This window comes from Doryrhamphus excisus, chromosome 22, assembly GCF_030265055.1.
Source record: "Doryrhamphus excisus isolate RoL2022-K1 chromosome 22, RoL_Dexc_1.0, whole genome shotgun sequence".
NCBI classification, from domain to species: domain Eukaryota; kingdom Metazoa; phylum Chordata; class Actinopteri; order Syngnathiformes; family Syngnathidae; genus Doryrhamphus; species Doryrhamphus excisus.
In genome coordinates, this window is record NC_080487.1 from 11,866,952 (window position 1) to 11,880,504 (window position 13,553).

Here is a 13,553-nt window from a genome sequence, read left to right on the forward strand (position 1 = left end):
CACTGGCCAGATTTCTCATCATTTACAGTGCACAGTGACCTTCGTATAGACCGGTGGCTCTCAATTATTGTCAGGCAGGATGTGTGATGGAAGTCTCAGCTAAAAGTAGACTGGAGTTTCAGCTAAAATGAAAGGAAAGGTATACAAAACTGTGGTTGTTTGGTCTAGAGAGAGTCCCACTGCGGAAAAGACAGGAAGCAGAACTGGAGGTAGCAGAGATGAGGATGCTGAGGTTCTCATTGGGAGTGACCATGATGGATAGGATCACAAACAAGTACATCATTGGGACATTACATGTTAGCCCAACATGTAATGGAGGTAGCAGAGATGAGGATGGTGAGGTTCACATTGGGAGTGACCATGATGGATAGGATCAGAAACAAGTACATCATTGGGATATTACATGTTAGCCGGAGGTAGAGGAGATGAGGATGCTGAGGTTCTCATTGGGAGTGACCATGATGGATAGGATCAGAAACAAGTACATCATTGGGACATTACATGTTAGCCGAAGGTAGCAGAGATAAGGATGCTGAGGTTCTCATTGGGAGTGACCAGGATGGATAGGATCGGAAACAAGTACATCATTGGGACATTACATGTTAGCCGGAGGTAGCAGAGATGAGGATGCTGAGGTTCACATTGGGAGTGACCAGGATGGATAGGATCAGAAACGAGTACATCATTGGGACATTACATGTTAGCCGGAGGTAGCAGAGATGAGGATGCTGAGGTTCACATTGGGAGTGACCAGGATGGATAGGATCAGGAACGAGTACATCATTGGGACATTACATGTTAGCCGGATGTAGCAGAGATGAGGATGCTGAGGTTCTCATTGGGAGTGACCAGGATGAATAGGATCAGGAACAAGTACATTAAAGGGACATTACATGTTAGCCGGAGGTAGCAGAGATGAGGATGCTGAGATTCTCATTGGGAGTGACCATGATGGATAGGATCAGAAACAAGTACATCATTGGGACATTACATGTTAGCCGGAGGTAGCAGAGATGAGGATGCTGAGGATCTCATTGGGAGTGACCATGATGGATAGGATCAGAAACGAGTACATCATTGGGACATTACATGTTAGCCGGAGGTAGCAGAGACAAGGATCCACACAGAGATGCCAGAGTGAGGAATCAAACCCGAGTATCCTATCTGTGTGGCCTGCGTGCTAACCACTTAACCACCGTGCAACACAGAGATGATTTTTGTAATGTTTGCTGCTCCTAAACAGACTTCAGGGCCACGTCAGTGTTAGAACATCATTAAAAAGCATCATAAGGGATCTCTAACGACCATCTTTGTTGTAGTGAATCAGAGTGAAAAGTCAGATGGGTGGATTTACCTTCCACTCGGCCTAATCTCCCTGTCAATATGACTTCCTGTGCGAGGACAATGATTCCCACTCATACACAAATCTGAAATGAATCTCATTAATCTCCTTTGCTGATAGTCACATAGTGCAGCTGGGCGAGATGTTTAATTAACCGAATTTACCAAAAAGCCCGCCGTCATCTGCGGTAGTTTTGCACAATGTCAAGAGGCACTTGTGACTCCATGGCACCATGAGTCCACATTGCATTAACTTCCACAAGAGCGTCATGGCGGCAGATTGAAAAAGGACAGACGGACAGCTTGTTAGTAACACTTGTTTAAGCTGCTCTTTGTCGGGAATGTGCGACACTGGCAGGCCTTGATGGCTTTTTAGAAATAGGAACTCATTCTAGTGGGACTTTATGAAGCCAGAAGTGGCACTTAACTCATAATGAAAAGGCTAGGAAGTGGGTTTTACTTCAAAAATAATCTGTTAATTAAAGTTGGCATGTTAGCAGTGGATGGTGGATAATATAATCACATATATCCATCCATGGGCTGCACGGTGGATGTGTGGTTAGCGCACGGACCTCACAGCTAGGAAATCGGGGTTCAATTCCACCCTTGGCTATCTCTATGTGGAGTTTGCATGTTCTCCCCGTGCATGCGTGGGTTTTCTCCGGGTACTCCGGTTTCCTCCCACATTCCAAAAACATGCTAGGTTAATTAGCGACTCCAAATTGTCCATAGGTATGAATGTGAGTGTGAATGGTTGTTTGTCTATATGTGCCCTGTGATTGGCTGGCCACCAGTCCAGGGTGTACCCCGCCTCTCTCTCGCCTGAAGACAGCTGGGATAGGCTCCAGCACCCAATGTATCTACGGCGGAGGAGTGGTTGCACGCGGGCCACACAGCTAAGAGACCCAAGTTCGATTCCACCCTCTGCCCTCGGTTTCCTCCCACATTCCAAAAACATGCTAGGTTAATTAGCGACTCCAAATTGTCCATAGGTATGAATGTGAGTGTGAATGGTTGTTTGTCTATATGTGCCCTGTGATTGGCTGGCCACCAGTCCAGGGTGTACCCTGCCTCCCACGACCCTTGTGAGGATAAGCGTCCTACATTCCAAAAACATGCTAGGTTAATTAGCGACTCCAAATTGTCCATAGGTATGAATGTTGAGTGTGAATGGTTGTTTGTCTATATGTGCCCTGTGATTGGCTGGCCACCAGTCCAGGGTGAACCTCGCCTCTTGCCCGAAGACAGCTGGGATAGGCTCCAGCACCCCCTGCAACCCTCGTGAGGATACGCGGTAGAAAATGAATATCCATCCATCCATTTTCTTTACCGCTTATCCTCACGAGGGTCGCAGACATGCTGGAGCCTATCCCAGCTGTCTATTTTGTAGTAAAAACAAACATTGCAATGCTAAGGTAAATAAAGCTGCTGGGTCCTCACCACTCATTATTCTCCAAATGTAGATACAGGAATCTTATGGCATTAAATTGAAAAAAAAAAACATCAGAAGGTTGCCTACAGCCACAGCTGTTGCAGATATTGTCCAACTCTCAATTTCCGATGCGGATATGTGTAATATGACATATCTCCTGTGGTGGGTGCTGTGCTGAAACACAAAGCTAACACAACGTTTTATCTTTAAATACGTAAACATTTTTCTTTTAGTCGTTTTCCAAAATAAAAATTCAGCATCCTAAACTTTTCCGTATGCGGCCCCGGTTGGAATAACTGATGGTTTTGAGTCACTAATCTGCATTTGTTCCATTTTTCTATGCCGGAAGAAGGTGTGGGTCACAAAAGCGTATACCTTTCTCATTTCAAGCGGGTATAAAAGATTATGAGGACAATAAAAAAAAAAAAAAAAAAACTGCGAGAAAAGCTTAATCTCTATTATTTCCCAGATTAGTTTCTTGGTGACTCAGTAGCGTATAACAATTGTGCAGAGAGAAACAGCATGGAGCGTCGGGAAAGGGAATAAAAAAAGAGGAAATAAGAAGCTTTCGCAGCGGCGAGCCAGAGCCCGAAAGCATCAGTAGGAAAGGCTGCTTTGGTTTGTTTTCACGGTGAATGCATTTCCTCGGATCATCTGTCTGAGTCAGGTTCTCTGTCATCATTCTCCACCAACACGGACGGCCTGGTGGAGGCTCACTCTCATTTCTCAAGCTTCTTTGAGAGTTTCAACAAATAACCAAATGTTAAATGACTTATCCGCCTATGGAGTCGACTTTAAGCAGGGTGACATTTTAGTGATACTGGAGGATAAAATACAGATGGAAAATACTGTTCTGTGAAGTACTGATGGGCCCCCAGTTGTGTGGCCCCCGGTTCCGAACTGCCCCTGTGGGGTCTGGTCGGGGTTGGAGGGCGATGGGGCGCTCTTACGGCTGGGTCTTGTGGGGCGGGACTCAAGACATCTGTGAGTTTGTAATTTGCATCCGGCATCAGTATGCACACTCTATAATGCTACACAGAAAACAGCTTACTTATATAAAATAAAGACAGATAGGACACTGATAAATTGCTACTTAGAGCTCACGCTACCGACTCGTCAACATGACCAAGTAACATATTTTTCTCTTCATGTGGAATCTGCAACTCCAACCACTTCTGCCGATCGCTTGACAAGTTCACTTTCCCTCAAACATGAACAAACCTAGAAGCCATTGCTCTGTGCTAACACAATGAAGTCTTCAACAAAACAAAACAGTGTGAGGGGAGTGGGCGGCTTGTACCCGGGGCACGCCCGTTGATCCAGTGTCTTCCAACCATTCACACTCACATTCATACCTATGGACAATTTGGAGTCGCTAATTAACCTAGCATGTTTTTGGAATGTGGGAGGAAACCGGAGAAAACCCGGCCAGAGATGGCCGAGGGTGGAATCGAACTCTGGTCTCCTAGCTGTGTGGCCTGCGTGCTAACCACTCAGGCCATAATACAGTCTTTAAGTTCCAAAAATTCATAAATTAATTAATTGATCGCTGTCTTGTGGTTGACTATAGCCTATTAGTCAAATCAAATATTGCAATACATTCATTCATTTTCTACCGCTTATCCTCACAAAGGTTGCGGGGGGTGCTGGAGCCTATCCCAGCCATCTTCGGGCAAGAGGCAGGGTCCACCCTGGACTGGTCGCCAGCCAGCCAATCACAGGGCACATATAGACAAACAACCATTCACACTCACATTCATACCTATGGACAATTTGGAGTCGCTAATTAACCTAGCATGTTTTTGGAATGTGGGAGGAAACCGGAGTAACCGGAGAAAACCCACGCAATGCACGGGGAGAACATGCAAACTCCACACAGAGATGGTTGAGGGTGGAATTGAACCCTGGTCTCCCAGCTGTGAGATCTGCGTACTAACCACTCGACCGTTGTGCAGCCCAGATTTAAACAAAATATAAAGATTTTATATCCTACTCTGCAATGTGAACTAGTCCTAGAAATGATCGTTATTGTGTGTAGCTGCTCTATAGGAGTCCCCAACTTAATACAAGTGACCAAAATAAGCATCATAGATTGTGAGGAAGCCTAACTCACACCAGTTGTTATCAGTCTGCCTAATCAAAGTCACGCTGTCAACACTCGACGTCAACTGATTGGGCCTGTTAGAGTAAAAACTGGGCAGGCTGCGTGCAAGCTTGAAAATGCGGAATCACACCCTTTTCTATGCAAATGTATTCAAATAAGCTCCTGTAATCTGATTGTGTGTGTTTATGTTAGTGTAATCACACACAGTTCATGCAAGGACGGTGTTAAGACGCGTTTTTATTAAAGTTTCTATGCATCTTCATCATGTATATTTTTGTATACAAACAAATATGGACCAGGGGTCTCAAACTCAATTTACCTGGGGGCCACTGGAGACATGACAAAACACGACTATAGTCACATTTATACTTTTTATTTACAACATATTGCGCAACTGCAGGGTCTTGAGACACATGCTAACTCGCAAACTAGACATCTAGCGACCTAAACGGTAGCCTTCAAGTTATTTCCTTTCAACTTAAATAGCCAAAAACTTACCACTTCCACATGGATAGGGAGGATAACTATTAACAGTTATTTAACCTTTAACATGAACATTAATCAAACGTAATCATTTTTTTCTGGGTACGACGATGAATAACCTTTCTGGTACAGTAAACCTCGGATATATCGGACTCGGATATATCGGAAATTCGCTCACAACGGACAGATAAAAAAGAACCGATTTTTCTGTAATGCATTTCCAATAAAAATTCATTGCATACATCGGATTTTTTATAACGGATTTCGCCTATTTCGGACAAAATCTCCAGTCCCGTTCCAATGCATTTCCATTAAATTTCCCTCGCATATATCGGATGGCCGCATCGTGGCGCTCCGATTCGCCGAATCGTGACAGGCCGCTATACGACGTCATTTGCAGCGTTTGCAGCGTTGCCTGCGCGTCCAGGTACATTGGAAACATAGTCAAGGAAGTGCCTTTTTATAACGGATAAAATCCGATTTACGCATATACCGGATATAAATCCGATATATGCGTAAAACTGACATTTTCCGGTATACGCATATAACGGATTTCGCTTATATCGGACAAAACCAGTGGGAACAATTGAATCCGATATATCCGAGGTTTACTGTATTACGATTTACGATTACGATTTTAGTCATCTTACACTCACTGTTCAGCCAAGCACTTATTGAATCAAAAATTTAAGTTGATTAAAATTAAGCTAACTTTTCACTATTGAACGACTGCACAGAAAAAGGTAAAAATGCATCAAATCACGCACTTTTGCTATGATTTTTTTTTTTGTTAAATACACCACATGGTGGTGCTGTTTTTATACTATACCCCACCATTAGTTCCTGATCCTATCCATCCTGGTCACTCCTCAATCATCTTCGGGACTCCACCAAAAGCGCTAAAATGTCATTTACAGCCACGTGAACAAATTATGATTTAAAAAGTCAAAAGTAAAATAAGCATTGCGTTGAAAAGATATACACATTAATGAGTGAAAAACTCCCCACGCACGGCGCCTTTGTCTTTAACAGACTGCAATTATGCGAGCTAATCTGGTCATATTTCCTCAGGGAGACATTGGAATAATTGGCAGCAATCTGCACCGTGACACGGACGCCTTTCCTTAAAGTGACTTGTCACATCTGGGAATGGCGCTGTACTCGGCCCCCTATAAGTGGGGCCAATTATCAAAACAAATGAGCCGCATCTAGTAGTGACGCAGAGGCAGATGGCTGGCGGGAACGTGACTCCGCCCTCTAAGTCAATCACAATCACAATCACACACAGGCGGGGAAAAGTGCGGGATTGTTTGGAATAAACGGAGGAACTATGACAGTTTTCCATGAAGAATTTGTTCCGTTTGTTTTTTTTTCAAGAGGTAAGCGGTCTTACCTAACAGCATCTCCACGCGTTTAGGAATGATTCCGCTTGTCGCTCTCTTTTCCGTGTTCAAGTTTCTCTTGTCAGAATTCCTTCCATCAAGGGAATTTAGATAAATCCCGACAGTGCGACTCCTCTTTGGAATCTCGGAGAAATGAAATGACAGTCCTCTCGTCAGTGACACATTGTGGCTGTGATTCAAAGTGGCACGAGTAAAGAAAGTCGGGATGTACGTGGCGCAATTAAAAGCGTCATGCTCTGCTGGTCCCGATGCCGAGTGTGTCTGAAGAGCAAGTGTGTATTCTTCTGTGTGTGAGCATGTAAGACCGCGAAAGAGCGCTAGAGTGAGCGAGAAAGGGGGGGAAGTGAGAAAGAGACTGATTATTAACAGCGAGAACATCCTTCATCCAAGCCCTCCTTCTTCCTTCTTCCTATTCAGGGTTCCCACCTGCATGCTCCCCTAAGGACACTCCACTATAATGTCTTTCCTTCCAGGAATGACTTCAAAACAATAGCGATAATTTATTAGTCTTTCACTGTTTCAATGCTACAGGGTTGATGCCACTAGGCAGTGATGATGGCAAATTGATGGCAAACTATTTAAAAAGAGGAAATTATACTTTTTCATCATAAGTCAGCCATACTGTGACATTGTTGTGGTCCATATAGCAAATTAGAAGGTTCTGATTCATTAGAATATATTATTATATCCACACTCTATGTTAATTATGCAGACTGATAACAACTGGGGTGAGTTAGGCTTCCTCACAATCTATGATGCTTATTTTGGTCACTTGTATTGAGTTGGGGACTCCTATAGAGCAGCTACACACAATAACGATCATTTCTAGGTTAGAATGGAAAATTTTGATATTTTGTTTAAATCTGGGCTGCACGGCGGTCGAGTGGTTAGCGCGCAGACTTCACAGTTAGGAGGTTCAATTCCACCCTCGGCCATCGCTGTGTGGAGTTTGCATGTTCTCCCCGTGCATGCATGGGTACTCTGGTTTCCCTCCACATTCCCCAAACATGCTAGGTTAATTGGCGACTCCAAATTGTCCATAGGTATGAATGTGAGTGTGAATGGTTGTTTGTCTATATGTGCCCTGTGATTGGCTGGCAACCAATCCAGGGTGTACCCCGCCTCTCGCCCGAAGACAGCTGGGATAGGCTCCAGCACGCCCGCGACCCTCGTGAAGATAAGCGGTAGAAAATGAATTTTTTTAAAAATGACGATATCCAGTATGTCAGCCAATATACGATATATTGACCGATAACGGATATATCAGCCCATTAAATAAGAGTATTGATATATACTGTACATTAGCATATATTCTTATAATAACCAAAATACGAAGTTTAATTAAAAACACGACTGTACGGTGGATAAGTGGTTAGCAGCCAGGCCACACAGCAAGGAAACCCGAGTTCGATTCCACCCACGGGCATCTCTGTGTGGAGTTTGCATGTTCTCCAGGTACTCCGGTTTCCCCCCACATTCCAAAAACATGCTAGTGTATTAGCGACTCCAAATTGTCCATAGGTATGAATGTGAGTGTGAATGGTTGTTTGTCTATATGTGCCCTGTGATTGGCTGGCTGGCCACCAGTCCAGTGTGTACCCCGCCTCTCGCCTGAAGACAGCTGGGATAGGCTCCAGCACCCCCGCGACCCTCGTGAGGATACACAAGCGGTAGAAAATGAATGAATGTATTGCAATATTTGATTTGACTAATAATAGGCTATAGTCAACCACAAGACAGCGATCAATTAATTAATTTGTGAATTTTTGAAACTTAATGACTGTATTATGGACTGAGTGGTTAGCACGCAGGCCACACAGCTAGGAGACCCGAGTTCGATTCCACCCTCGGCCATCTTTTTTCCGGGTACTCCGGTTTCCTCCCACATTCCAAAAACATGCTAGGTTAATTGGCGACTCCAAATTGTCCATAGGTATGAATGTGAGTGTGAATGGTTGTTTGTCTATATGTGCCCTGTGATTGGCTGGCCACCAGTCCTAATTAGTAATTATTCAGTAATTGTTTGCCATTGCAAATGCTACGGCTAAAGAAACAGTCTGCAACCTAGTTTTCCAATAAAAGATGTCACACAATGACCAGAACTATCATACATTTCAAACATCTCATAGACTACACACTAACATTTTCGTTCAGTCTCGTCAATGAAAACTCACACAGCACTAGCAAAAGGTGTTAGAGGAGATCAAAATGGTTTGTTCCATTCCCTTTTGAAAAGGGAGACCCCCACTGAAGATCCCCATTAAACCTCTTTCACGCTAGCCTTTCCATGCAGCAAAATAAAGGCAACGTTCGCTCAGCTGCGGGAAGGGAATGGGTATTATTAAGGTGGCGTAATCGTCACGCAACCCGAATTATGTTAATCGTGACCTTAATTGACTTGGCTTGTCCCCATTTGGCTGTCGCAACCAAGAAATAGAAACAAAGCAGGGGGGCTTGCAGAAATAATTGTCACGTAATAATTTATTTTGTCTAACCTTGTAGGTTGATAATTAAAATTCAAACAAAGGTTTGAACATTTTTGTGTGTTTATGAGAAATGTTGTTTAAGTATATATATATATATATATATATATATATATATATATATATATATATAAAATAAATGTAAAAACAAATTTCACTTATTGCAGGCTATTTTGGGAAGTTATCCCTTGGAAAATACTGTATTAAAAATGGGGCTGCATGGCGACTGAGTGGTTAGCGTGCAGGCCACAGAGCTAGGAGACACGCGTTCGATTCCACCATCCGTGTGGAGTTTGTGTGTTCTCCCCGTGCATGCGTGGGTTTTCTACAGGTACTCCGGTTTCCTCCGGTGTACCTTGCCAGCACCCACCACGACCCTTGTGAGGATAAGCGGTAGAAAATGAATAGTTTGATCTGGGGCTGCACGGTGGACGAGTGGGTAGCACATGGCCACGCAGTTAGGAGACCCGAGTTTGATTCCGCATCTCTGTTGAGTTTGCATGTTCTCCCCGTGCATGCGTGGGTTTTCTCCGGGTACTCCGGTTTTCCTCCCACATTCCAAAAACATGCTAGGTTAATTAGCGACTCCAAATTGTCCATAGGTATGAATGTGAGTGTGAATGGTTGTTTGTCTATATGTGCCCTGTGATTGGCTGGCCACCAGTCCATGGTGTACCTGAAGACAGCTGGGATAGGCTCCAGCATGCCCCGCAACCCTCGTGAGGATGGTACAATATCGGTTTATTTGTATCTGTATCTGTACTTGGTGGCACGGTAGTGGAGTGGTTAGCGTGCAGACCTCACAGCTAGGAAACCAGGGTTCGATTCCACCCCCGGCCATCTCTGTGTGGAGTTTGCATGGGTTTTACTCCGGTTTCCTCCCACATTCCAAAAACATGCTAGGTTAATTAGCGACTCCAAATTGTCCATAGGTATGAATGTGAGTGTGAATGGTTGTTTGTCTATATGTGCCCTGTGATTGGCTGGACACCAGTCCAGGGTGTACCCCGCCTCTTGCCTGAAGACAGCTGGGATAGGCTCCAGCACCCCCGCGACCCTCGTGAGGATACACAAGCGGTAGAAAATGAATGAATGTATTGCAATATTTGATTTGACTAATAATAGGCTATAGTCAACCACAAGACAGCGATCAATAAATTAATTTATGATTTTTTTTTTTTTATAATTTTTTTCCCCGCGACCCTTGTGAGGATACATAAGCGGTAGAAAATGAATAAATGAATGTATTAAAAATATCAAAATGGCTGAACAGAACACTTTTATATTCCGTATTAGTACTATTCCAGAATCTATGTCCTGCATACAAATCCGCACAAACTCCGTGGAAAACTTTTAAGTCTGAGTGACAGCGGACAAAGCCTATTATCCGACACATAAAAACGGCAATAAGGTTGTGATGATGACAAAATGAGGTTGAAATAAGGTAGACACTAAACAGTGGCCGTGACATTAATTGAATTTTATGTGCCGTGCTGCCCCGCACCGGCTAAATACGGCTGTTGAGCTTATAGAAAGAGACAGCATCGTAAATCAGCATTAGATGTGCCATTTTATTGGCCGGCGTTCCTCATTACAGATTCTTTCTTCGGAGTAATGGCGGTGACTGAGGGTGATTTATGGCCGCTTGTCAAAACAGGTGTGGAGAAAATAGCGTCACTCGTAGAATAGTAAATATATACATGCCCGATACACATTGTAAATATCTAAATAAGTCTTTACTCTCCTGTTAATATGTCTCGGAAGGTAATACTACTATATATACACAACTATTGCTGTGGTACCCGCTTGGCACATTTGGGGCAACAGGAGTCAATATTTTCTTAACCAAATAATCCTGCACAGCAGATTAAGAAGAAAAAGGGCAAAAATTTGGGCTATGACACTTTGTGGGGAACTGTGAATACTAGAATACTACACGACATGTATTGCAATATTTGATTAGACTAATAATAGGCTATAGTCAACCACAAGACAGCGATCAATTAATTAATTTATGATTTTTTGAAACTTAATGACTGTATTATGGACTGAGTGGTTAGCGCGCAGGCCACACAGCTAGGAGACCCAGGTTCGATTCCACCCTCGGCCATCTCTGTTAAACATGCTAGGTTAATTGGCGACTCCAAATTGTCCATAGGTATGAATGTGAGTGTGAATGGTTGTTTGTCTATATGTGCGCTGTGATTGGCTGGCCACCAGTCCAGGGTGTACCCCGCCTCTCGCCCGAAGACAGCTAGGATATTGCAATATTTCATTAGACTAATAATAGGCTATAGTCAACCACAAGACAGCGATCAATTAATTAATTTATAAATTTTTTTAACTGAATGATTGTAATATGGACTGAGTGGTTAGCGCGCAGGCCACACAGCTAGGAGACCCAGGTTCGATTCCACCCTCGGCCATCTCTGTTAAACATGCTAGGTTAATTGGCGACTCCAAATTGTCCATGAATGAATGAGTATGAATGTGAGTGTGAATGGTTGTTTGTCTATATGTGCCCTGTGATTGGCTGGCCACCAGTTCAGGGTGTACCCCGCCTCTCGCCCGAAGGCTCCAGCACCCCCCGCGACCCTCGTGAGGATAAGCGGTAGAAAATGAATGAATGAATGAATAAATGTATTGCAATATTTGATTTGACTAATAATAGGCTATAGTAAACCACAAGACGGCGATCAATTAATTAATTTATGAATTTTTGAAACTTAATGACTGTATTCTGGATTGAGTGGTTAGCACGCAGGCCACACAGCTAGGAGACCCGAGTTCGATTCCACCCTCTGCCATCTTTTCTCCGGGTACTCCGGTTTCCTCCCACATTCCAAAAACATGCTAGGTTAATTAGCGACTCCAAATTGTCCATAGGTATGAATGTGAGTGTGAATGGTTGTTTGTCTATATGTGCCCTGTGATTGGCTGGCCACCAGTCCAGGGTGTAGCCCGCCTCTCGCCGGAAGACGGCTGGGATAGGCTCCAGCAACCCCCGCAACCCTTATGAGGATAAGCGGTAGAAAATGAATGAATGAATGAATGTATTGCAATATTTGATTAGACTAATAATAGGCTATAGTAAACCACAAGACGGCGATCAATTAATTAATTTATGAATTTTTGAAACTTAATGACTGTATTATGGACTGAGTGGTTATGGACTGAGTGGAGTTCGATTCCACCCTCGGCCATGTTTGGCCGGGTTTTCTCCGGGTACTCCGGTTTCCTCCCACATTCCAAAAACATGCTAGGTTAATTAGCGACTCCAAATTGTCCATAGGTATGAATGTGAGTGTGAATGGTTGTTTGTCTATATGTGCCCTGTGATTCGCTGGCCACCAGTCCAGGGTGTACCCCGCCCGAAGACAGCTGGGATAGGCTCCAGCACCCCAGAAAATGAATGAATGACTGATTTAGTAGTGTCAGGTAGACAGGTAAACATCAGAACAATACTTATGTGATGTAATGGTGACAGATGAAATATACATGAGAAAGAGTCATGTGTCTACCTGTACCGAGAACCTTCGCCAGCCTCCGTAGTCTCCTCTGGTGCGTCTTGCCCTTGTAATGTATCTGAGCTTGGGCGCCAGAATTGAGTTGAATGTTGCACACCTGGCACACGGTGGCACTGGTGCTACTGCCTTGACGGCGCTCCCGTTTGGCCCGGTGTCCTGGTGCCACCTTCCTCTTCTCGTTGTCATCGTTGTCCTCCTCGTCTTCCTCTTGACTCTTGGGAAGAAGACCGTTCTCCTGAGAGTCCGACGTCGTCCGGGGACACTTCATATCTATAGTGAATGAAATGAAATGGCGTCAGCGTGCATGTGTGGTATGTCACTGACGCTTCCACAGGGGGGCAACATGACTCCACGGTAGTGGAGTACTCCTGGCACTATGATGGAGAATCCTCATAGTGACCATTCTTTTTTTTCCCGCAAACAGGCTTTGATTTATCGGTTAATACATCATTTCAACAATGGGAAAATAACGCAAAATAAAGACAATACATCACAATCATCAACTATCATGTTTAGCCTCGTTTTTCTCCAATTCGGTAGAGTCGGGTATGAAATGCCCCAATGTCCATAATGGCGTCGTCAAGCGACAACAACAACCCACAATCAAATATAAGACTAAAATTCTCACAATTATTTGTTTTAGTACTTTTCATGCGATAACAGGAACTGCAAATTAGAATTTTTCTTCTCAGACGCCTCACTTTAAACATCCGCCGCCATTTTGCACGGAAAAAAAAAAAAAAAAAAAAGCTGCTGAAATTTCAATTCGTTCGCGCGAGA

The 13,553-nt window shown here is 43.8% G+C and overlaps 1 protein-coding gene across 2 annotated transcripts in view; it reads right to left on the minus strand.

Moving 5' to 3' along the window:
• Nucleotides 1–13,553, minus strand: part of LOC131110063 (zinc finger protein 385C-like) — a 43,305-nt gene that overhangs the window by 9,536 nt on the left and 20,216 nt on the right. Inside the window, exon 4 of one of the 2 annotated variants that reach the window (XM_058062754.1) lies at nt 12,768–13,043. In XM_058062754.1, the coding sequence (XP_057918737.1) occupies nt 12,768–13,043 (276 nt within the window). Of the gene's footprint in view, nt 1–6,753; nt 7,476–12,767; nt 13,044–13,553 lie in introns of those variants that run through there. The other variant, XM_058062752.1, reaches the window with a different exon arrangement.